Source organism: Dermacentor albipictus, chromosome 5, assembly GCF_038994185.2.
Source record: "Dermacentor albipictus isolate Rhodes 1998 colony chromosome 5, USDA_Dalb.pri_finalv2, whole genome shotgun sequence".
NCBI classification, from domain to species: Eukaryota; Metazoa; Arthropoda; class Arachnida; order Ixodida; family Ixodidae; genus Dermacentor; species Dermacentor albipictus.
Genome location: NC_091825.1, coordinates 42,871,516 through 42,896,356, shown reverse-complemented (window position 1 = coordinate 42,896,356; position 24,841 = coordinate 42,871,516). Strand labels below are relative to the sequence as shown.

At 43.8% G+C, this 24,841-nt stretch overlaps 2 protein-coding genes across 2 annotated transcripts in view; one reads left to right on the top strand and one right to left on the bottom strand.

Annotated features, from left to right (window-relative positions):
• Positions 1-24,841, bottom strand: part of LOC135900500 (uncharacterized) — a 223,442-nt gene that overhangs the window by 115,027 nt on the left and 83,574 nt on the right. The window lies entirely within an intron of this gene.
• The window catches only part of LOC135900541 (uncharacterized), a 47,974-nt gene that overhangs the window by 9,944 nt on the left and 13,189 nt on the right, over positions 1-24,841 (top strand). The window contains exons 2-3 of the mRNA XM_065430019.2: positions 13,772-13,923; positions 16,915-16,982. Of these exons, the coding sequence (XP_065286091.1) occupies positions 13,772-13,923; positions 16,915-16,982 (220 nt within the window). The remainder of the gene's footprint in view (positions 1-13,771; positions 13,924-16,914; positions 16,983-24,841) is intronic.

The following is a 24,841-nucleotide window of genomic DNA, read 5'->3' as shown; positions in this document are numbered from 1 at the left end:
AGTTCTTCGAGTCCTTCCTCAGTGCATAAGTGGAATGTGAAGACCGATCGTCAGCATTTCAACTTGAATTAAAATTGTTTCAGTGTTCTAGTATGAACGCTCAATAAGCTTTAGTTAGATATATTTATTGTGTACTTAAATCGAGACTTATGTCGGCTGACAGCATGTTGTCCTCATTTGGGGAAAGATCGGAAATGTGATACAGAAACTCCTGATTACTCGCAATAAAATTTTATCCTAATCTTTGTGGCCTCTCGTAACACTTTTAAGCAAAAAATATTTTTTTTATCCTCAGGATTTAATTCATGCATGAGAGGGTTAATATCAAACAAAAGCATAATGGACAACTTAAGCCCTATAGCTTTCGTGTCATCTTCCCCAGTGCAAAGTAGCAGGCCAGAGCAAGGAATAGCTCAGGCCTACTTCTCTGCCTTTATGTAAATAAATTTCTCTCTATCTCTTTCTGTCGGTAGTCAACTTTTAGCCATACAACCGAACGCCTACACAACAATATAGTATCTTTCATGTGTTGTGTGAGTGCCTCTACAGCGGAAGCCACTACGACGAATCCACCTCTACAATGACTGATACTAGTGGTACCACCGCCACTGCCCTTTGCAGTCGCCCCTGAGCTGCAGTCAGCTCTATAACTAGCAACAAGATTGACTTTCGTGCCAATAATAGCGAGTATTTTACTACTGCTACATAACTGCGTGAATCGCTTAAATCACACGCAGCTTGTTGCAATACAGAATCGGATATGACGACTGACGAATGCTTCGAGGCTCACGACGTTGTAAGTCACTCGGAACTGACGGCTGATGACGTCATCGAAGCCATTAAGGACTGGAAAGAGGTGAAAGTCGATGAAGGCAGCAGTAATCAAAGACCTGAGGACGAACAAAAAAACATTTACGACACCTATGGCAATGGCAGCATTCGACGCTCGGCAGCCCTGCCTTGCATCGCTCCTAGGTTTGGCGCGGAGCATGCTTGAAGTTTGGTGACCTAAGGTCGACCGCACTTGAACACTCCTTCGGAGGAAGTGTGCTCAAGAAAATTATAGTGACATGTCTTGCTAAGTACCTCTTTAATTTACGGTAAATAAATATTTTATTTTGCTACCCCAGACCGGCACAGTGTCTGATCGATACTACAAAGTGGCCTGTATAACGAAGAACCTTGGAGATCCCGATCGCTTGGTTTTAAAGGCGTTTAACGGCATTCATTCGGCACGCAAGAAAGTCTATAATAACCTCAAAATTTTAGATTACTTCTAAGTAGTTGCATTTTCTACTTATGACAGTTTAAATTCTAGGACGTCTATAATGTAGCTGCACGTGCAGTCATGCATTACAAAGCACGAAACAGTTATAATTCACCGCGGCACCTATCTTAACTCAAGCAACAGTGAAGGCCTCAAATGCCCTAGAAGACTTTTCAAGTCAGCGTTTTTCTATTGCAGGTTGCGCACTAGAGATAAATGCAACCACAACGGCAGCGATGGGGTACGCAGTCCGAAGTTATTCTGCGGAGAAATTTCAAAACACAACGAAATTATGGCAGAGCTCACCTCCCGATAACTGTCGACGGTAATCCGATTAGCAATCGAGCTATGAAGCGACACACCATATTTCTAAGATATCGTTTATTTAGCATTTGTCGCTGGTCATTCTGAGGCTTCCGTTGGTACGGCTATATGCGATATACTCCGGTATCGACCCACCTTGCTATAGCTCTCATTCGCCAAGATCGCTCATGACAATGGTGGGTGACGACGTCCGCATGACGCCGACGTAGTTACGATGGTGGAATGATGAAGTGACATTGATGGACGACTATGAAGTGACGGTTCCTACGTGGTGACGAGGGTATCGTGAAAGCAGCGTGACGACGACGAGATGAATACGCTGGTATGGCGGCCAGCACATGAAGACGATGGTCATGACGACGAATAGATGACGAACATAAAACGAAGATGATAAAACGACCACGATGGCATGACGATGACGTATGACAACGGCAGCATAATCACGATTCAATGACAACAGCATTTTATTTATTTATTCATTTATTCAGTATACCTACATCGCCTGTACGGCATTATTGTAGGGGGGTTAAAATACAGGTGGTCATAATGGAAACATATTCAGCAACATCAAAAGAGTACATCAGTAAATACAACATTGTTTAAGCACTGAAATTCGCAAAAGCGGAAGACAAACTAACAAAGTACCAAACAAAGTAAGTAACAAAGTAACTAACAATAACATGATTGCGACGGAATGAATAATGAGGAAGGGCGTCGATGGATAGACGAACACTGTATGACGACGATGGCATGCCGACATGGGATTACATTGATGGTAAAGCAACAGCATGGACACGAGACATAAATACAATGGTGTGCCAACTGTGTTAACGGCGTGACGACGATAGCGTGACAAGCATTTGAGGTCCAAGTTAGACTGACAACGACGGAATGACCGATACGACATCACGACGACCGTCTGGCATTAACGGTTTGACGACGACTGTGTGCCGACGAAGGTGTGACCACAACGGCATGACAAGAGTTGGGTGGTGAAGTTAGGGTCACAAGAAAAGAATGACCGTGGTGGAATTAAGACGACGCCATGGCAATGAATGCCTGATGACGACTCAATGTCGACGCTGACATGACAACGGTATGAGGATAATAGGACAATAGCAATAAGCGACAGCAAAGCTCATACGTCCTGGTCGTCGGTGCCACTGAAGAACGCGGAATCGCGCTGGTGCAGCACGTTGGACACTATGATCAACGGAGATTCAAGCTATGATTCGGAGTTCCAAGCTTGAAGGGTATTCCGCACCTGCACCTCTTCTATAAGGATATTTATTGATGGAAAACGGCTGGCAAAAAAAAAACGGTACAGCATCAACAAACACCAGTCTAGGCGCGAACAGCTCATGATCTCCGCTCGCGCCCTATGTCGATGAGAGCGCCTCGCTGCTACTTGCTTATGTCTTTTCTTCGCTAAATATATAATGAAGCCATACGCAGTGCTCCATAAAGTGTACTAAATAAGTTACGTACATGACCGTAGGGAATAGGCACCTTGCACTCAAGGTTTGTTGTGCATTTCGCGCCATCTAGCAGCGGCGGCGAACAACCGTGACTACTCCCTCACCATTTCTCATTTGTCCGTACTCAGTCAACGAGTCTGCTGCCTGAAGTCCTGCTTTTTTTAAATTTTCGATGGATTCGCCGAGGACCTATTGGCAGCTCGTCCACCAGAAGCGCCAAGAACAAGAATGAGCGCATACACACTGCTGCGTCAAGGATTACCACAACCCAAAAGGGACGTTGCCCTCAGTATCTACTGATGCACTTTAAGACGGTGCAAAGGAAACCGGTGGCAGATATGAATTGGCGCGACTCAGCGCGTCAAGTGCAGGTTTTGCTAAAATCTGTCAAATGAATTAGGACGCATGCAAGAAAGTAAAGCAGCAGACAGCAGCCGCGAAAACGTGACATAAAGTGACATGTGCATGAAATAGCGTGAACCAATTCCAACGATTTCGCTGGTCTATACATAAAAGGTATGACTTTAGGAATTTTAATATGGTTTAGATAAAGGTTGTTTAGCACGTCTCACTCTGAAAGTAGTAGTAATTCGTTATGTATTTTAAAATAAATAATGAAAAGGAAAGTAAGGAAGGTACAAAATAATTCTACCGACGCCGCTAACTGCTGCACATATGTTGACGCTCCAAGTACTTTGAATGAACGGGATGATGGCCATTTACCGAAGTAAAGTTCTTGAGAGTCTGGCCTCACAACTCATCAGCGCAAAATGTCATTCTAGCTTTTCCACAGTACCTGAAGGCGACAGACTTGAGTGCCCGAAGGTAAATATCCTGCAGTTGGCTTAATGCAAATGAAAGTGCAGTCAAGACTCGTGCCTTATCGCTCTATGTTTCTTTCACTCCCCCATCCCCCTCCCCATGTGTAGGGCAGCAAACTGTTCGAAGTCTAGTTAACCACTCTGCCTTTCCTTCTTTCTTTCTCTCTCTGACGCCTGAACCTTAGTCAGCAGTGGGATTGTGTGGAACAGGGAGAGACGATAGCCTTTGACGAACGTAACAGGGGCCCTATCACGTAAAACTATTCCAATATGTTTCTATTGAAGTCTCCTGACGTCAAATTTGCGTAACCATCGACGCAAGCACCGGGCGGTCACCCACAGGGTTGTTTGTACAGACCAATCAAACACTCTCCTCGTCCATAGGAGGTCACTTTTGTTTGCTTGAAAAACGAAACATTGCCTACACTGAGCGGCTTGTCGCATCTAATTGGCTGACAAGAGGCGAGGAGAACGCTCAAGTGGAGAGGGATCAGCTGGGGCAGAGCCAGTGCAGTGAAAACCGATAACCGGATGAAGAGGGTGGTGCCGGCGTCTGCGATTGGTCGGCTTTCCCTTACTTAGCTTGCGGTGCCTGGTCGAAAATCGTGGCGGCATGCAAAGGAAGCTTAAAAATGACGCTAAAACTGACCCTCAGCAAATAAGAGTTGGCAGAATGAGGTGATAAACGTGCCGAAAGTGCTCGAAAGCGTTACACGGCCACGCAAGAAGCTTCATTATACGCAAATACACGCATGCTCTCCGGCAGGTGCGAGTAGCCAGCGTCTCAGCAATCGGCAGAAGCCATCTTTTATTCCTTTCGGAATGGGGCAGCCTGCGGCTATTCCGAAGAAAATTCATTTTTGTTCGGCATATTAATGCATCTTTATCGCGTACACGTCCCTTTGACGCGGTGAATTTGTGCGGTTTTGTGACGTCGCCTGACAGGCTGGTGAAGTGGGTGCAGCCCGAAAGCTTTTTACCAATAGCCGAGGACTAATGGCGAAAAGGGGTAGAATCAGAAATAACTGTTGTTCTTTTTTCTGTCAAATCAAGCATAATCAGTCTGTACACATCATATCAGATGGGGAGCTATCGCGGTTTTCGTGACGTCGCGTGACAGACAGGTGAAGTGGGGGTGGTCGAAAAACTTTTTGACCAATCGTGGAGGGCTGATAGCAGAATTGGAATAGAAAAGTTTAGAATAGTTTTACATTATAGCGCCCAGTTTACATAATGTGCAATGTGGTAAACATATTACTTTATAAAAAATGAATATTAAAGTACGTGCGACTATATGTCAACAAAAAAATTCGTGGTTTGCTTATTCTGCAACTACGGCGAAGTGTTTGTAAAGGCGGTACTGCACACCGGCACTGTCCAGTTCGCGGAAGAAAGAAACCCACGACGAATGTTCTACGGAAAATCTAGTTTCGCCGTCCAATAAATCATCATCATCATCATCATCATCATCATCATCAGCCTGGTTACGCCCACTGCAGGGGAAAGGCCTCTCCCACATTTCTCCAACAACCCCGGTCATGTACTAATTGTGGCCATGCCGTCCCTGCAAATTTCTTAATCTCATCCGCCCACCTATAACTTTCAGCCGTCCCCTGCTACGCTTCCCTTCCCTTGGAATCCAGTCCGTAACCCTTAATGACCATCGGTTATCTTCCCTCCTCATTACATGTCCTGCCCATGCCCATTTCTTTTTCTTGATTTCAACTAAGATGTCATTAACTCGCGTCTGTTCCCTCACCCAATCTGCTCTTTTCTTATCCCTTAACGTTACACCTATCATTCGTCTTTCCATAGCTCGTTGCTTCGTCCGCAATTTGAGTAGAACCCTTTTCGTAAGCCTCCAGGTTTCTGCCCCGTAGGTGAGTACTGGTAAGACACAGCTATTATACACTTTTCTTTTGAGGGATAATGGCAACCTGCTGTTCATGATCTGAGAATGCCTGCCAAACGTACCCCAGCCCATTCTTATTCTTCTGATTATTTATTTCTCATGATCCGGATCCGCAGTCACTACCTGCCCTAAGTAGATGTATTCCCTTACGACTTCCAGTGCCTCGCTGCCTATTGCAAACATCTGTTCTCTTCCGAGACTGTTAAACATTACTTTAGTTTTCTGCAGATTAATTTTTAGACCCACTCTTCTGCTTTGCCTCTCCAGGTCAGTGAGCATGCATTGCAGTTGGTCCCCTGTGTTACTAAGCAAGGCAATATCATCAGCGAATCGCAAGTTACTAAGGTATTCTCCATTAACGTTTATCCCCATTTCTTCCCAATCAAGGTCTCTGAATACCTCCTGTAAACACGCTGTGAATAGCACTGGAGAGATCGTATCTCCCTGCCTGACGCCTTTCTTTATAGGGATATTGTTGCTTTCTTTATGGAGGACTACGGTGGCTGTGGAGCCGCTATAGATATTTTTCAGTATTTTTACATATGGCTCGTCTACACACTGATTCCGTAATGCCTCCATGACTGCTGAGGTTTCGACAGAATCAAATGCTTTCTCGTAATCAATGAAGGCTATATATAAGGGTTGGTTGTATTCCGCACATTTCTCTATCACCTGATTGATAGTGTGAATATGATCTATTGTTGAGTAGCCTTTACGGAATCGTGCCTGGTCCTTTGCTTGACAGAACTCTAAGGTGTTCCTGATTCTATTTGCGATTACCTTAATAAATAGTTTGTAGGCAACGGACAGTAAGCTGATCGGTCTATAATTTTTCAAGTCTTTGGCGTCCCCTTTCTTATGGATTAGGATTATGTTAGCGTTTTTCCAAGATTCCGGTACGCTCGACGTTATGAGGCATTGCGTACACAGGGTGGCCAGTTTCTCTAGGACAATCTGCCCACCATCCTTCAGTAAATCTGCTGTTATCTGATCCTCCCCAGCTGCCTTCCCACTTTGCATATCTCCCAAGGCTTTCTTTACTTCTTCCGGCGTTACCTGTGGGATTTGGAATTCCTCTAGACTATTTTCTCTTTCATTATTGTCGTGGGTGACACTGGTACTGTATAAATCTCTATAGAACTCCTCAGCCACTTGTACTATCTCATCCATATTAGTAATGAGCTTGCCGGCTTTGTCTCTTAACGCATACATCTGATTCTTGCCAATTCCTAGTTTCTTCTTCACTGTTTTTAGGCTTCCTCCGTTCCTGAGAGCATGTTCAATTCTATCCATATTATACTTCCTTATGTCAGCTGTCTTACGCTTGTTGATTAACTTCGAAAGTTCTGCCAGTTCTATTCTAGCTGTAGGGTTAGAGGCTTTCATACATTGGCGTTTCTTGATGAGATCTTTCGTATCCTGCGATAGTTTACTGGTATCCTGCCTAACAGAGTTACCACCGACTTCCATTGCACACTCCTTAATGATGTCCACAAGATTGTCGTTCATTGCTTCAACACTAAGGTCCTCTTCCTGAGTTAAAGCCGAATACCTGTTCTGAAGCTTGATCTGGAATTCCTCTATTTTCCCTCTTACCGCTAACTCATTGATCGGCTTCTTATGTACCAGTTTCTTCCGTTCCCTTCTCAGGTCTAGGCTAATTCGAGTTCTTACCATCCTGTGGTCACTGCAGCGCACCTTGCCGAGCACGTCCACATCTTGTATGATGCCAGGGTTAGCGCAGAGTATGAAGTCTATTTCATTTCTAGTCTCGCCGTTCGGGCCCCTCCACGTCCACTTTCGGCTATCCCGCTTGCGGAAGAAGGTATTCATTATCCTCATATTATTCTGTTCCGCAAACTCTACTAATAACTCCCCCCTGATATTCCTAGTGCCTATGCCATATTCCCCCACTGCCTTGTCTCCAGCCTGCTTTTTGCCTACCTTCGCATTAAAGTCACCCATTAGTATAGTGTATTTAGTTTTCACTCTACCCATCGCCGATTCCACGTCTTCATAGAAGCTTTCGACTTCCTGGTCATCATGACTGGATGTAGGGGCGTAGACCTGTACAATCTTCATTTTGTACCTCTTATTAAGTTTCACAACAAGACCTGCCACCATCTCGTTAATGCTATAGAATTCCTGTATGTTACCAGCTATATTCTTACTAATCAGGAATCCGACGCCTAGTTCCCTTCTCTCTGCTAAGCCCCGGTAGCACAGGACGTGCCCGCTTTTTAGCACTGTATATGCTTCTTTTGGCCTCCTAACTTCACTGAGCCCTATTATATCCCATTTACTGCCCTCTAATTCCTCCAATAGCACTGTTAGACTCGCCTCACTAGATAACGTTCTAGCGTTAAACGTTGCCAGGTTCATGTCCAATGCCAGGTTCAGGTCCAATAAATACTCCATGTTGAAACGTTGTACAGGCTGTGCTTTTTCTTGTACGTTGCAAACTTGCGGTTGCTTTGTGTACCAAGACTAAGATGCGGCTTCGGGAAACGAGCTGATTTGCGTTGACTTACTTGACATGCGGGATGGAGCAACATTCCTCCTTCATGCCGATCGCTTCTTGCGCTCATTACGTGAGAACTAATGGAATGCACAACGACATTGAAACGTATCAAACCACAACTCGAGTAGTAAGCACTTCTCCTGCGCACATTAGCGCACATTTGCTCACACTATTCACATTATTCAGTGTCAGCTGATTGCTCCCTATTATGTTTGAGTGGTGATGACTTCGCGCAGTGGAGCCCAAACGTAAACGCGAGAATATACTCGAAGTAACTGGTTAGCGAAGACAAGAGTACGGTCGAGACTCATCTGGGCTACCTGCCTGTAACATTTTCACCCGTGTACAAGAAGCCATTGTCAGCTCCAGCGTGTGCAGTGGCAGTCTGCGTCATGATCCGGCTTCGCCCACGGCATTCCCTGTGGGTCACACGCACACGACACGTCCATGCGTAAACCATGTCAACTGCGCATTGTTTTCAGTAACCGAGGGCAGCGCATGGACAAGTGCGTCTCTCACGCAGAATTTTTCGAGGTGTGATGGACAGCTGTGCAAAAATTACCCAGAAGGTGTAAGAAAAATAAGATTGAGGCGTTACGTGTCCTTGCACACGTCAATCGCGAGCGAACATCCAACATGAAGGAGAGCTGGGAAAGTGTCTCGTGCATCGGTCCGAACACGAGGTGCAAGTTGGCTTTATACACGCAGGGGCAAGAAAAAGGCCAAAAGTACAAAAAAAAGCGAAACGCGAGAGACAGACTCCGACATCTCCTTTTTCTTGCTTTTTCTTGATTGTGTGCTACGTATACGGAGTCGAGATGTACAAACTCAGCAAAGTCGTTACCTGTGCGAAGTTCAAGTCTCAGTGCGAGTAAGAAAACTATTACTGAAAGTTGAAAAAAATCTGCGAGAGTACTAGCGCGCGTAAGTGGACTGAATAAGTTATTTCTTAAATCACTTGGAGTTTGACGTAATAAAAAAAATCTCACAGTTTCGCCACACGAGCGAAACAACCATTGCGATAGCAACACGGTAGAATTTTACCAGAAGTGTAAGGCTGGCAGGTGTAGTGTTCGGACAGAATGAAGTGAAGTAACCGTACGCTGACTAAATAAAATGAAGCTGTTGTGCTAGGGGTCCTCTGTTCGAATCCTGCCAGCGGACAATTTCATTTACGTGTAAAAATTAAAGCAAACGTCTTTCTTAGCGACTTTGCCAGCACTTCTCCGTGCCGGGTATATTTCAAACCTATTGCCTGGGCTGACCCCACGCGTAGTGCGCAGCAGCTCCAATAAAGAGACACCATTTTCAGGTTTGAGCTCTGTTATTGTTTCGCACTTTTAGCATTGAAGTCTCAGTAGATTTAACATAAAAGGCATGCTCGGTCGGTGATCTGTTTCATGACATTTGTTTGTGGGCTGCCATTGTCAAACTTCTGAGCAATAATTCTGTCAAGAATGTAAGACCTGGTATCAGCAACTTTAGCGATTGGACCGTGTGGCAATATAACCCGCATATACCACCTGCGGTGATGACTTCTCGCAGTGGAGCCCAAACGTCAACACGAGAATACGCTCGAAGTAACTGGCTAGCGAAGACCAGACAACGGTCATGACTCAACTGGGTTGACATGGCACATTGTGTACATATACTTGAATACAAACAGAAACTCACGGCAGCACCGACGGCGAAGATTCGCTTTCAGTGCCTATATAACTGATATCTCAATAAAATGGTTGGTTCACTGTGGCAAGCAGTTGAGTGCAGTGTACGTGCTGTCCCCTGTTAGGGTGGGCGTCTGACACCACGTGGCGACAGGAACTTCGCCCGACCTTCTACCAGAATTCGTCGAAATGAGGGTTGACTTCTCCTGCGAGGGTTAACGTCAGGCACCTTGCGCACAAAGGGCCTTCTATTAGGATTCCTCGAAATGAGGGTTGACTTCTCCTGCGATGGTTAACGTCAGGCGCATTGCGCACAAAAGGCCTTCTACCAGGATTCGTCGAAATGAGGGTTGACTTCTCCTTTCCTTGCTCGGTAATGCAGGAGGAGGGGCACTCTCTCTGTGCCTGTCACGTGACATCGACGGAAGCAAGATCCCACCCACATTTGTAGAGAGCCTATTTAAAGGGCTCCGAAATTTACTTTTACATACTTCATGCTTTTCTTCCTTTATTTCAACTACCTTTGAATAAACCGTGCAAGTTTCGCACTAGCGAATCGTCTCGCCCTTGCTCGGTCGCCATGGTCTACCGGATGCCTGCAGCCCGCCGACAACGCCACGCTACCCAATAAGTAATGTCAGTCGAGCTTCGATAGGCAGGCGTCGCTACTTTTCGGCAGCAGTACGGTACGCTACCCTGGAGTACGCAACACCACTTGTTTAACACCATATGCGCAGTCGTTGTCCTAAAGGGTGAAAAATGAGCATCAACGTTTGCGATTGCTAGAAAGTCGCAATGTAAAACCCCAGACATGGATCGAACCAGCTTCCAACCCGCTCCACCCAAGCACGGCGTCGTGTAAGCGGCTGCCTCCATGTTTCGCGGAACTGCAGTGGCGCCGCTTGCGGCCGAGCCATCGCTGCGCCGCTTGACCGCAGCAGGTTGTGTACAGGCCCTTTGGGACGGCTCTTTATGTTGGTCACAAGTTTAACGATACTCGCTAAAACTCAAGTAGATTATCTAGCGCGAAACAAACTTTCAACGTTTACATCTACAACCATCATAAGGTAAAGAAGCAAGCTAAATACAGTTACAAGCCCCGTCTGGGTGTAATTTGAACACGGCATTGCGGCTCCTTTCAATGTGGTAAATGAGAACAACTTCTGTGGAAATAGCCTCGGCCCTTGCTTCCCGATGTCCTCGCGACTGCCTTGCAGGGCGGAAACGAATGCGTGACAATAATGGCGGAGCCCTGATAAGAATTCGACCACTCCGATTGGCTTGGATAGGTCATAATATTCCCTTTAGATAAACAGAAAAGACGACGGCTTTGGAAATACTTCTCGAGTTTACTTCAGACAGTTGTCAGTTTAACTTCCTACTTTCGGCGACATGTAAATAATCATCATCATCATCAGCATCATCAGCAGCAGCAGCTGCCTGGCTACGCCCACTGCAGGACAAAGGCCTCTCCCATACTTCTCCAACTACCCCCGTCATGTGCTAATTGGGGCCATGTTGTCCCTGCAAACTTCTTAATCTCATCCGCCCACCTAACTTTCTGCCGCGCCCCCCTTCGCTTCCCTTCTCTTGGAATCCAGTCCGTAACCCCTAATGACCATCGGTTATCTTCCCTCCTCATTACATGCCCTGCCCATGCCCATTTCTTTTTCTTGATTTCAACTAAGATGTCACTAACTCGCGTTTGTTCTTTCACCCAATCTGCTCTCTTCTTATCCCCTTAATATTACACCCATAATTCTTCTTTCCATAGCTTGTTGCGTCGTCCTCAATTTAAGTAGAACCCTTGTCGTAAGCCTCCTGGTTCCTGCCCCGTAGGTGGGTGCTGGTAAGACATAGCTGTTATACACTTTTCTCTTGAGGGATAATGACAACCTGTTGTTCTTGATCTGAGAATGCCTGCCAAATGCACCCCATCCCATTCTTATTCTTCCGATTATTTCAGTCTCATGATCCGTATCCGCGGTCACTACCTGCCCTAAGAATATGTATTCCTTCACCACTTCCAGTGCCTCGCTACCTATCGTAAACTGCTGTTCTCTTCCGAGACTGTTAAACATTACTTTAGTTTTCTGCAGATTAATTTTCAGACCCACCCTTCTGCTTTTCCTGTCCAGGTTAGTGAGCATGCATTGCAATTGGTCCACTGAGTTACTAAGCAAGGCAATATCATCAGCGAATCGCAATTTAATAAAGTATTCTCCATTAACTATTATGCCCACTTCTTCCCAATCCAGTAGTCTGAATACCTCCTCTAAACACGCTGTGAATAGCATTGGAGAGATCGTATCTCCCAGCCTGACGGCCTTCTGTATTTGGATTTTGTTGCTTTCTTTATGGAGGACTACGGCGGCTGTGAAGCCACTATAGATATCTTTCAGTATTTTTATATACGGCTCGTCTACACCCTGATTCCGTAATGCCTTCATCACTGCTGAGGTTTCGACTGAATCAAACGGTTTTTCGTAATCAATGAAAGCTACATATAAGGGTTGGTTATATTCCGCAGATTTCTCTATCACCTGACTGATAGTGTGAATATGGTCTATTGTTGTATAGCCTTTACGAAATACTGCCTGGTCCTTTGGTTGACAGAAGGCTAAGGTGTTCCTGATTCTATTTGCGATTACCTTAGCAAATACTTTGTAGGCAACAGACAGCTAGCTGATCGGTATATAATTTTTCAAGTCTTTGGCGACCCCTTTCTTATGGATTAAGATTATGTTGGCGTTCTTCCAAGATTCCGGTATGCTTGAGGTCATGAGGCATTGCGTATACAGGATAACCAGTTTTAACGCGACAGCGTTTTTCTAGAACATTCTGCCCATCATCCTTGAACAAATCTGCTGTTACCTGATCCTCCCCTGCTGCCTTCCCCCTTTGCACAGCTCCCAAGGGTTTCTTTGCTTTCTCCGGCGTTACTTGTGGGATGTCTAATTCCTCTAGCTATTCCCTCTTTCAACTAGATGTAAATAAACCTCTATAAACCTCTTCTTCTTCGCTCCTTCTTTGGGACATCATCATCCACATGCGTGGAAGGTTGCGGGCCTTACCCCGACATTGAGTCACAATACCGTAAGGCCCGCGCAAAACAAGCCTCTAGGAGTGGCCACACCTCTTGTATCCGGCAGTCAAGCAGCTTTCGCTTGCAACGTCTACGGAGCAATATCTTGGGTATCTATCTACTGCTGTCACATAGTAAGGAAGAAGAAAGAAAAGCACAATTTAAATAAATTCTAGGGTTTTGCATGCTGAAATCCCGATATGATCCTGAGGTATGCCCGAAGTGAGGAACTCAGGAGTAATTCGGCAACCTGGGTTCAGGTTACGTGCACCCAGCTCACGGTACACGGGCGATATCGAATTGCGCCCCATCGAAATGCGGCCGCCGCGGTGGGGATTCCAAGCCGCGCGCTCTGACACACGAAATTGTTCAGTTGGACGGGAGTGCTTACTTTAATAAGGCCGATCAGTTATTAGCTTTCTTGACGTCTGACGCAATACAATTTGATTATTACATGTTAATCGTTTCTCATTGCAGACGCGTGCGGGCATTTTTTTCAGACCAAGCATGAAAGAAAATGGCGAGACGTTTGAGGGCAGAAAAATAACAAGTTTGCTTGAATTCCAAAATTTCTTTAAAAATATAGGTACAGAAAACTACTTACCGTATGCCAATACCAATAGCTTGCTGAACAATTCAACCTCTACAAAAAATAACTATTTTGCTCGTGCTCTACTGTTGACGCCATTTCATTCGCAGATATTCCAAGCCTTCGCCAATCCAATTGCGGCAATAGACATCGACAACGACACTATTCTCGATTGCCTCTCCGCGCGCAGAGCAGAGATTGATCCTGAGACACAGACTGCTACTTACGTTTGGTCACTGGCCGGAGACGACGGCAAAGAGAGGTAGGTGGCATCAAGAACAACTGGCACTCGGCGACTTGGTGATAATTCACTGTGGGAAATGGCCCGCTACAGAAAAACATTCAGTGGCGATTTAGTGGTAAGGGCGAGGGAAATGTGTTGACAATACGTGGCACCTCTTTGAGATCCCTGATCCATGAATTAAACCACGTTCACTACATCACTAAGTGTTCTTCGGGAGCTCGCTCGACAGCCGTCCTGCCTCTTCGAGGAGCGAAGTCCAACTGATGGTGGTCCGGAGCAGACCCCAGTGACAGTTGCAGTATGCCCGAGCGCACCAACTCGAGCGTATAGCTGGCGTCTTACCTCAGATGTGACAGCGGTGAACTTTTATCAGAAAGGGCAGTCCAGAAGAAAGATTCTGAAAGCCTTACTTAATGAATGAAAAGAACGCTCGTGCCTCAACAGCCATTATTGTGCAACTTGTTTCAAGAAAACTGCAGCTTAGTATTATCCGGGCCAGTCGATACATAGTCTCGCCGAATACACTCCAATATTCCGTGTTGAATTCCTGGCGATAATGCTGGTGGTCCGAAAATTAGGTGTACATAAATCTAAAGTAACAGTGATCGCAGACGCGCTTTCAGTTTGTAAACATTTAACAATTAATAATCGGTCACACTTGTTGAGTACATTTTCGACTCTTGTTCCAGACAATTCGTCTGAAGTACGCTTTGTCTGGGTCCCTGGAGATAATGGAATCCTTTTAAATGAATCCGCTGACTCGCTGGCATCATCATCCCTAAATGGTCCGGTCTTAAATGTTCGTCCTGATTTATCTTTGTCTTTTATTACAGGAGCTAGATTCAAGCGTTTCTTATTGTTGACTTGTAATGAATATCCATACTTTCCGCAGATGATTTTTCACATCTAAAATTTCGGTGGAACAAGAGCAAATGCCTTTCACGCCAATGTGAGGTGACATTAGCCAGTTTCTGCTGTAGAGTTCCCAGTCTAAATTTTTACCTTCATAGACCTGGTTAATCCATAAATATAGCCTCTGATCTTTTTGTAATGAACCAAAAGCTATTAACCATTTATTTCTTCCTAGCCCCCGCTTCTCCTCCCGCAAAATGTTCGTCATATTTACAACTAGTAAACTAGGTTTATCACTTCCGACGTCAAACATTTTCTCTTCGGCGCCTGTCAATTAGGCACAAGCCATGGTTCGATCATTATTGCTCTGTACAAGTTAATTGAAGCATCCGAAAGATTACGCTGCTGGGGTGCCGACACGTGGGACATTTTATTTTATTATTATTACTTTCTTTAGTATTTCCGTGTATTTATTTATTTATTTATTTACTTATTTATTTGGTGTACAAGTACTCTCAAAATCTGTGTTATCAGTTAATTGTCAATTGATTCGTTCTAAATTTTCACGTTTAACCCTTTCGGCGTGCTGTTTGGTGTACGTTTCAATCTGTCTAGTGTGGCCAATCCCCCTCGTGGGTACAAGCCATGTTTTCAGGTTACCGCAACAACAACAACAACAACAAGCACGATACGGCTGATATTTACATTACGGAGCTAGACGCCTTGGCATACTGTGTCGTTCCTACAACCTAAAGCCACCTCGCGTGGAGTCTTCAATTTATTTCCGTCTGATTGTAATGCTCCCACTATCACTCTCACTGCTCTCGAAATAAAGGGCTGACTGTAGTTCATTTTCTTTGACCCGCACTGTGTCTTTTTCTTTCATAATAGCATTTTTTTATGAACAGTAACGTTTTTGTTTATTATTTTAGTCACTCTTTATTGCGCTCTTGTTTAGAGGATACTCGCGTTTCTTCGTGAATACAGTCACAAATGAAGATGCACGCATGTTCACAGTATCGTTATTTTTGTGCCTCAAACGTATTATTTCGCCTCGTACTATCATCTCCTTAACCGCTATATAGTCTGCCCATCGTGAGCCGTACAAATACGCATAAATACATAGGCAAATGTTATAGCCAAATGCTATACCCAAAGGGTATTTGGCTGTATCATACTATAGCCATGTGTTTGGCAGCATTATGTACAAATAAATAAAATATAAATATTAAAGCTTAATGATGCGCTCCAGCAGAATAATTAGTACCGAACAAAAACGAAAAAAAAAGATAATTTTGCAGCATGAAAAGAACGCCGAATAAAAGAGACGCGAAGGACCGCGAAGACAACGGAAAGCAATAACTTAGCTCAAGTAAATTGAATTCTAAAGACTAAAAAGTAATGAATGAAAGCAGGCCCTGGCCAGGGAGAGGCACACTGGGCACGTGACCCGCATGTCCCTTTACCAGGATAACCCAGCAAAAAACAACGTGCATCAACACTCGACCGCCCCCTCCCTCCCTGAAAAACATGTTTGGCTTCGCCACTGAAATTAACGATATTTTTTGTAGCAAAGTTTTATATGCAGATGACAGGATCCCGAAAGCCAACTAAAGTCACCTCAGTAGCGGACATTGAAGATGTCTAAGCTTAACTTTGTGAGCGTGTGAAGGACCTCAATGGGGCAAGCTTCTGTAGAGCACCTAGAAAATATACGGCAATGACTTTAGAATACAAGTTCGCAAATGTTCGTACTGTAGAATTTTAGCCGTTTTTCATAGCCATTTCTTAGATACATGCATGTTACATGAAACAGCGTAACTGCTTTTAATTAAAAAGTGCAGTACGGAGGAAGCTTCGCAATCGATATACCTCACAACCTCGACTTTTTGACCGATCATAGTGTTGCCTTCCTGATTTTATCTGCCGTGATGTGTTCACTGTTTGTATAACCCAGAATTTGTGAACCTTCAGATGTCGATTGAAACTCCTCACAATAGTATTAGTGAGGACCTCAAGGAGCGCAGGCTTCCTTTGGCGCCACGAATAAAGGTATCAAAACTGCAGTGCAAGTTAAACAAGATGTAAGCGTATCGAACCCTTCGTACTTTTTTGCAAGCTCAGCCGGGTAATAGCGATACCTCTTCTTATTTACAGAAAGCACGTTCCTTTTTACCACATGCCAGGAGATACACCCGATGTCACGCTGTTCACCGTCGGCTCAAGTAAGCATAGCAAGAATATTTTTTACATATTTCATAGCGTAATAATGCACATATTTAATAATTGAGTAAACAAACAGAGCAACCAGGGGGTGTAAAAAGCAAACAGCTAGCCGTATAACAAACTACAAACACCACAGCTGACCTATTTTCATTAAACCGTAGATCACCGTTGCAATTACGTTATTGAAATCTCTAAATTATAGATCTGACAAGAAATGATATTGGCGCAAATAGCACTGCCGATTCGCCGCAGTGTGGAAAAGGAATAAAGAACTCGAGTAAGCAACTTAGGATCTGCTCGAGCCCTCCGTATTCAAATACCCGTGATGCGTCTCAATGCTGACAATTTTAAACTGTCGACACGATGTGAATGGCATTTCAGTTGCAGTAAAGCGGAAGCAATGAATTCCACTTACTGCTGCGACAATTTTTTCTATTAGAGCACTAAACTTTTCTACAGATACTATGGCCCAAGTCATTTTTTTTTCTAAAGCTTGGAGAATCAGTTTCCAAATTATAGGGCTAATATAAAACAAACACCACTTTTTTGTAGACTGCATCAATAACAAGACCAAAAACGAATAAAGCCAGTGGATACATCACATCCAACAGAGCAGGAAATGGACATTCTACGTTCCACACACTTTTATGTTTTAGGGATATTACAAACCATGCAAGATACGCTTGATTATGATGTAAAAGGTAACCTCGGATACTCCATGTTCATGTAAAATGCGGTACCCTTATTATTTCTCAAAGGCTACACCATTATGATTGAAGTGTACTACCGCTATTTCGTTTAATTTCTGGTGACTTGGTGACGTACAGCCTTCCTCTATTAGGCCTATAGAAGTTCTGCGAAGATTGAGGAAAATGACAGAAATTGACAACTTTCAAGGGTCGTTTACAGCTCGAAAAACAGCCACAACAGCTGCGTAAACTACATTGAATAAGACTTGAAAGTGGGTGATCCATATATCAAACATTTCCCCACAACTGCGGCCTAAAACTCATATCACGCTTCAGGACTCGGTGTCCTGCAAAGCATCAGGAAGGCCGCACTGAGTCCTGTCCAGGAATGCGAGCGATCGGCTACGGCTTTGGAATTAAAGAACGATTGAAAGTGACTTGAACGGGTGTAGCTTACGTATGCCACTCTTTCTGCCACCCCCAGCAAGAAAGCTACACTAAAAAAGCACTGCTAAGGTGAGCTGAATCGGAATGCCAATGACACCAGCCACATGGTGAACGGCATTTTGGTGAGCTAGAAAATATCTTAAGAACGAAAGAGGCTTCGAGCTTCCACGCCAGTGCAGCACAACCTCCACAGTAATTACCAGCTTATCTATAAGTAATGACTAATGTGCACTGAACAGTAGAAAAAGGCTCAACCTAAATTTTTTGGGTATATTTCCTCACTGAGGCTGAAACATGCGAGAGTGCTATGAAACTCGTGATGCAATACTGTTGTACCGACACGGCTGTTCAGAAGTTCGGCTTCTCGAAAGCGGCGATATCGGCCTTAATTTTATCCTTGATTAGTTAACCTCACTCTCCTAACTGAATGCAAATGGCATGTTAAGAAATACTTCTCAAAACTTAACTTTATTGTACATCTATGTCATCAATACAAGCCACGCGGGACGCACATTTGAGACTTCAGTGCTGAAATATCAGAAGAGCTGAAAAAATTCACCGACAATCACGGTACTCCCTATTGCGAAATTTGAGCGCAGCTTTAAGTGTGTTTTTATTCTCCATGTTAATATCTCGTATTATGATTATAAAGGGTATCCCAACAATCATGCACCAAGATTTAAATATAGGCAGATGCCACGCAGCTGGACAAACTCAAGGTAATGTTGTTTTCCATCGCTTGACGGTACTGGGATTCTATTCGACCTAATTACATAATTTTTCTTAATAATTATTCAACTGAAATATTATGATTAAATGAAAAGTGTCAATAAGGAAACTGTAGACCAACATAAACATCTCCCGATACAGCTTTCTGTTGCTCAATATGTGCCACATAAAAGTGTTTTTCCGAGCGTGATAGAAGCCCGCGAATACATGCAAGGTGTCTAGAGTGGCCAGTCGCGCGGCAATTTTGCGTGTTTTCGGGGGCTTCTTTCTGGCTGGGGAAAAAATTGATGTAGCGCGTATTGAGCAACACAATGCTGTATTGGGAGTTTTTCATGTTGCTCTACAACTTTCTCGTTGACACTTTTCATCTAGTTATAATATTTAGAAGTTGATTAATTAATTAAGGCTAAATATGTAATTAAGCGGAATGAAAAAAATAGAATCTGAGTATCTCCAAGCGACGGCAAACAGCATTACCTTGGTTCTCTCTACTTACTTGGCATTTGCATCTCTTTATATCTTGGTGCAAGATAGCTGGGACAGCCTGCTTAAATATACGGTTTATATTAGAAAGAAAACGCTGTGAGCAGCGTAGCAGGCGCGAACAATCTGTCTCCTGCGGCGTGTGTGGTACGAGTGTGACACAATTTCCTCGCTAATCGGGAAACCGCGAGAGGCAGCGCGTAGGTGACGCGTGGATGCGATTCACAGCTGCCGCCACAGACGGACGTGAGCTCATGCAGCGCTTTGCCTCCATATAGGACATCGGTAGATGCTCTGGCTGGATGCCTTAACGGGTGCATAAGAGCTGCGCTCTGAAATAAAAGGAACCGATCGTATTAAAATAACCAATTAAAGTTTAATATGTATATCGACAAGGGGAGCCTTGCACTTCATTTCGTGTGTTCGATGGTTTGGCGAAAATCAGACAGCGCAAACCGCAGGTATTACCTTAGCAATGAATTTGTGCATTCTTGAAAAAAATATTCAGTCAAGTAGACGAAAAATTGTTTCCCGTAAAGTTCTGGCTAAAACATCTGACTCATTGCTTTAGGCGTTCTTACGTTAATGCTACATCTGTTATTCGTGCATGTATGAAGGACGAGGGCATGGGGACGTTGTGTTGCAATTTCATTAATACGAAGCATTTTTTTGCTTCACTCCAGACACTTTGTGGCGCGTAGGAAAGTGCCGGCTTCGCTTGTACGGCTAAGAGGAAAGGTTATCGCGAGGTCAAGTCTAATTGCCCTATACAAATGCATTCAAAATTCAATGCTCTCATGAGACAACTACGTGCTGGGCCAATCTGAATCAAACTGATGGCACTTTGAAGATATAGGTAACTTGTAACAACTGTAGGAAGAAGAATATCGATTAACACTCATAACATCAGCAATTTCGAAGATATACTAAAAGCAGCCGAAGAATTCTATACTAACCTTTACAGTACCCAGAGCAGCCACAATACCTTCATTGGAAGAAATAACGAACAAGTTACAGAGGCTCCTTCTATAACTACCGATGAAGTTACCAAGGCCTAAAAAGACATGAAACGGAGAAAAGCAGCAGGACAAAATGGAAGCTTATTATTATTTGTCTAGCAAGTTTACATGACGTTAACTTTGCCCTAAGATACCAGAGGTACTTTAAGTATAACAATGAAGCGTTCTTGGGGTTGTGCAACCTAACAGAACCATCAGATATATCCTATAACATTAGGGAAAGAAAGAGATGGCAGCTACTACTCCCCCGTACAAACTATGGATGAAATCGTTAATCCAGTCGCGTCGCATCCTTATTAAATAAACTTCATCAAAACGGTGTCCAGATAACTGGCATTACTAGGAATACCATACGAGACTTCCTAATTAAAACTGAGTAATTAATTTTAAACGTTCCTTTGGCTAGGGGAAGTCAATACTTACTTCCTTCAATTAAATGGTTTTACGGTTTGATGCCATTTTCGCATAAAGGACTGCAAGACATTTATGCAAACCTTCATTTGATATCTATGTTGTTGTATGTTAAAGAACATTTTATGATAAATTTTTCAGCATTTGAAAATAATTATGTATTTCTGTTATAGGCTTTATGTTCGTATATGTCATTTGTACTGACTAACCACACTGCTTTGTATCACTGATTGTACATAATGCTGTATATTCATATATGCCATTTGTACTGATTAACACACTGCTTTGTATTACTGATTGTACATTTCACCATACACGTTTTTACTTATACATTTGTACATTGCACACACTTAAGTGTACAGACAATATTTTCTTGTGTCCCCGTTGTCATGAATACGGGCAAGAACCTTGTCAAGCTGCAAAAAAGCAGCTTTCAGTTCTTGTCCCAGCGTTCATTTGTTTTGTAAATGAATGAATGTGAAATAAAGATTTATTGAATACCAGCAGATTTAATCAAAGATGGTGGGGCTATAATGCTTGAATAGCTGGCGGCCCTATATACGAACTCTCTCACTACTTCAAAGGTCCCAGAGAACTGGAAAAACGCCAACATTATACTAATCCACAAAAAAGGAGAAGTTAAAGGATTGAAAAATTATAGGCCCATAAATTTACTTCCAGTATTGTATAAAATATTCACCAAGATAACTTCTAATTGAATAAAGGCAATACTGTACTTCAGTCAACCAAGAGAACAGACCAGCCTTAGGAAGGGATGCTCTACAATGGATCACATCCATGTCATTAATCAGGTAATCTAGGAATCTAGAGTACAATCAGCCTCCCTATAAGGCTTTTATAGACAACAAAAATGCAGTTGATTCAGCAGAAATACCAGCAGTCATGCAGGCGTTAGGTAATCAAAGACCACAGGACGCTTACGTAAAAATCTTGGAAACTATCTACAGACTCCACAGTTACCATACTTCTCCACAATAAAGGTAGAAAGATACCTATAAAGAAAAGCGTCACACAAGGAGACACAATCTCTCCCATGTTATTCAGTACATGCCTGGAAGAAGTATTCAAGCTACTAAACTGGGAAGGCTCAGGAGTTAGGATCAATGACGAATATCTCAGCAACCTTTGGTTTTCAGAAGCATTGTTCTGTTCAGCAACAGTGGGGACATCATTATCATTATCAGTCTGCTTACTCCCACTGCAGGGCAAAGGCATCTTCCATACTTCTCCAACTACCGCAGTCATGTACCAATTGCGGCCACGTTGTCCGTGCGAATTTCTTAATCTCATACGCCCACCTAACTTTCTACCGCCCTCTGCTACACTTCCCTTCCCTTGTAATCCAGTCCGTAACCCTTAATGATTATCAATTATCTTCCCTCTTCATTACATGTCCTGCCCATGCCGCCATTTCTTTTTCTTGATTTCAACTAATATATCATTAACTCGTGTTTGTTCCCTCACCCAATCTGCTCTTTTCTTATCCCTTGACGTTACACCTATCATTCTTCTTTCCATAGCTCGTTGCGTCGTCATCAATTTAAGTAGAACCCTTTAAGTAAGCCTCCAGCTTTCGGCCCCGTACGTGAGTACTGGCAAAACACAGCTGTTATATACTTTTCTCTTGAGGGATAATGGCAACCTGCTGTTCATGATCTGAGTATGCCTGCCAAACGCACCCCAGCCCATTCTTATTCCTCTGATTATTTCCGTCTCATGATCCGGATCCGCGGTCGCTACCTGCCTAAGTAGTTGTATTCCCTTACCACTTCCAGTGCCTCGCTGCCTATTGTAAATTGCTGTTCTCTTCCGAGACTGTTAAACATTACTTTAGTTTTCTGCAGATTAATTTTTAGACCCACCCTTCTGCTTTGCCTCTCCAGGTCAGTGAGCATGCAGTGCAATTTATCCCCTGAGTTACTAAGCAAGGCAATATCATCAGCGAATCGGAAGTTACTAAGGTATTCTCCATTAACTCTTATCCCCACTTCTTCCCAATCCAGTAGTCTGAATACCTCCTCTAAACACACTGTGAATAGCATTGGAGAGATCGTGTCTCCCTGCCTGACGCCTTCCTTTATTGCGATTTTGTTGCTTTCTTTATGGAGGACTACGGTAGCTGTGGAGCCGCTAAAGATATCTTTCAGTATTTTTACACACGGCTCCTCTACAGCTTGATTCCGCAATGCCTCCATGACTGCTGAGGTTTCGACTGAATCAAACGCTTTCTCGTAATCAATGAAAGCTATCTATAAGGGTTGGTTATATTCCGCACATTTCTCTATCACCGGATTGATAGTGTGAATGTGGTCTATTGTTGAGTAGCCCTTACGGGATCCTGCCTGGTCCTTTGGTTGACGGAAATCTAATGTGTTCCTGATTGTATTTGCAATTACCTTAGAAAATAATTTTTAGGCAACGGACAGTAAGCTGATCGGTCTATCATTTTTCAAGTCTTTGTCGTCCCCTTTCTTATGGATTAGGATTATGTTAGCGTTTTTCCAAGATTCCGGTACGCTCGAAGTGATGAGGCATTGCGTATACAGGGTGGCCAGTTTTTCTAGAACCATCTACCCACCATCCTTCAACAAATCTGCTGTTACCAGATCCTCCCCAACTGCCTTCCCCCTTTCCATAGCTCCCAAGGCTTTCTTTACTTCTCCCGGCGTTACTTGCGCGATTTAAAATTCCTCTATACTACTCTCTCTTCCATTATCGTCGTGGGTGCCACTGGTACTGTATAAATCTCTATAGAACTCCTCAGCCACTTGAACGATCTCATCCATATTAGTAATGACATTGCCGGCTTTGTCTCTTGACGCATACTACTGATTTTTGCCTATTCCTAGTTTCTTCTTCACTGCTTTTAGGCTTCCTCCGTTCCTGTGAGCATGTTCGATTCTCTCCATATTATACTTCCTTCTGTCAGCTGTCTTACGCTTGTTGATTAACTTGGAAAGTTCTGCCTGTTCTATTCTAGCTGTAGGGTGAGGGGCTTTCATACATTGACGTTTCTTGATCAGATCTTTCGTCTCCTGCGTTAACTTACTGGTATCCTGTCTAACGGAGTTGCCACCGACATTTATTGCGGACTCCTTATTGATGCCCAAAAGAGTGTCGTTCATTGCTTCAGCACTACGGTCCTCTTTCTGTGTTAGAGCCGAATACCAGTTCTGTAGCTTGATCTGAAATTCCTCTATTTTCCCTCTTACCGCTAACTGATTGATCGGCATCTTATGTACCAGTTTCTGCCGTTCCCTCCTCAAGTCTAGGCTAATTCGAGTTCTTACCATACTATGGTCACTGCAGCGCACCTTGCCGAGCACGTCCACATCTTGTATGATGCCAGGGTTAGCGCAGAGTATAAAGTCTATTTCATTTCTAGTCTCGTCATTCGGGCTTTTCCACGTCCACTTTCGGCTATCCCGCTTGCGGAAGAAGGTATTCATTATCCGCATGTTATTCTGTTCTGCAAGGTCTGCTAAGAACCCTCCCCTGCTCTTCCTAGTGCCTATGCCATATTTCCCCACTGCCTTGTCTCCAGCCTGCTTCTTGCCTACCTTGGCATTCAAGTCGCCCATCAGTACAGTGTATTTTGTTTTGACCTTACCCATCGCCGATTCCACGTCTTCATAGAAGCTTTCGACTTCCTGGTCATCATGACTGGATGTAGGGGCGTACACCTGTACGACCTTCAATTTGTACCTCTTGTTAAGGTTCACAACAAGACCTGCCACCTTCTCGTTAATGCTATAGAATTCCTGTATGTTACCAGCTATATTCTTATTAATCAGGAATCCGACTCCTGGTTCTCGCCTCTCCGCTAAGACTCGGTAGCAAAGGACGTGCCCGCTTTTTAGCAGTGTATATGCTTCATTTGTCCTGCTGACTTCACTGAGCCCTATTATATCCCATTTACTGCCCTCTAATTCCTCCAATATCACTGCTAGGCTCGCCTCACTAGATAACGTTTTAGCGTTAAACGTTGCCAGGTTCAGATTCCAATGGCGGCCTGTCCGGACCCAGTGATTCTTAGCACCCTCTGCTGCGTCGCAGATC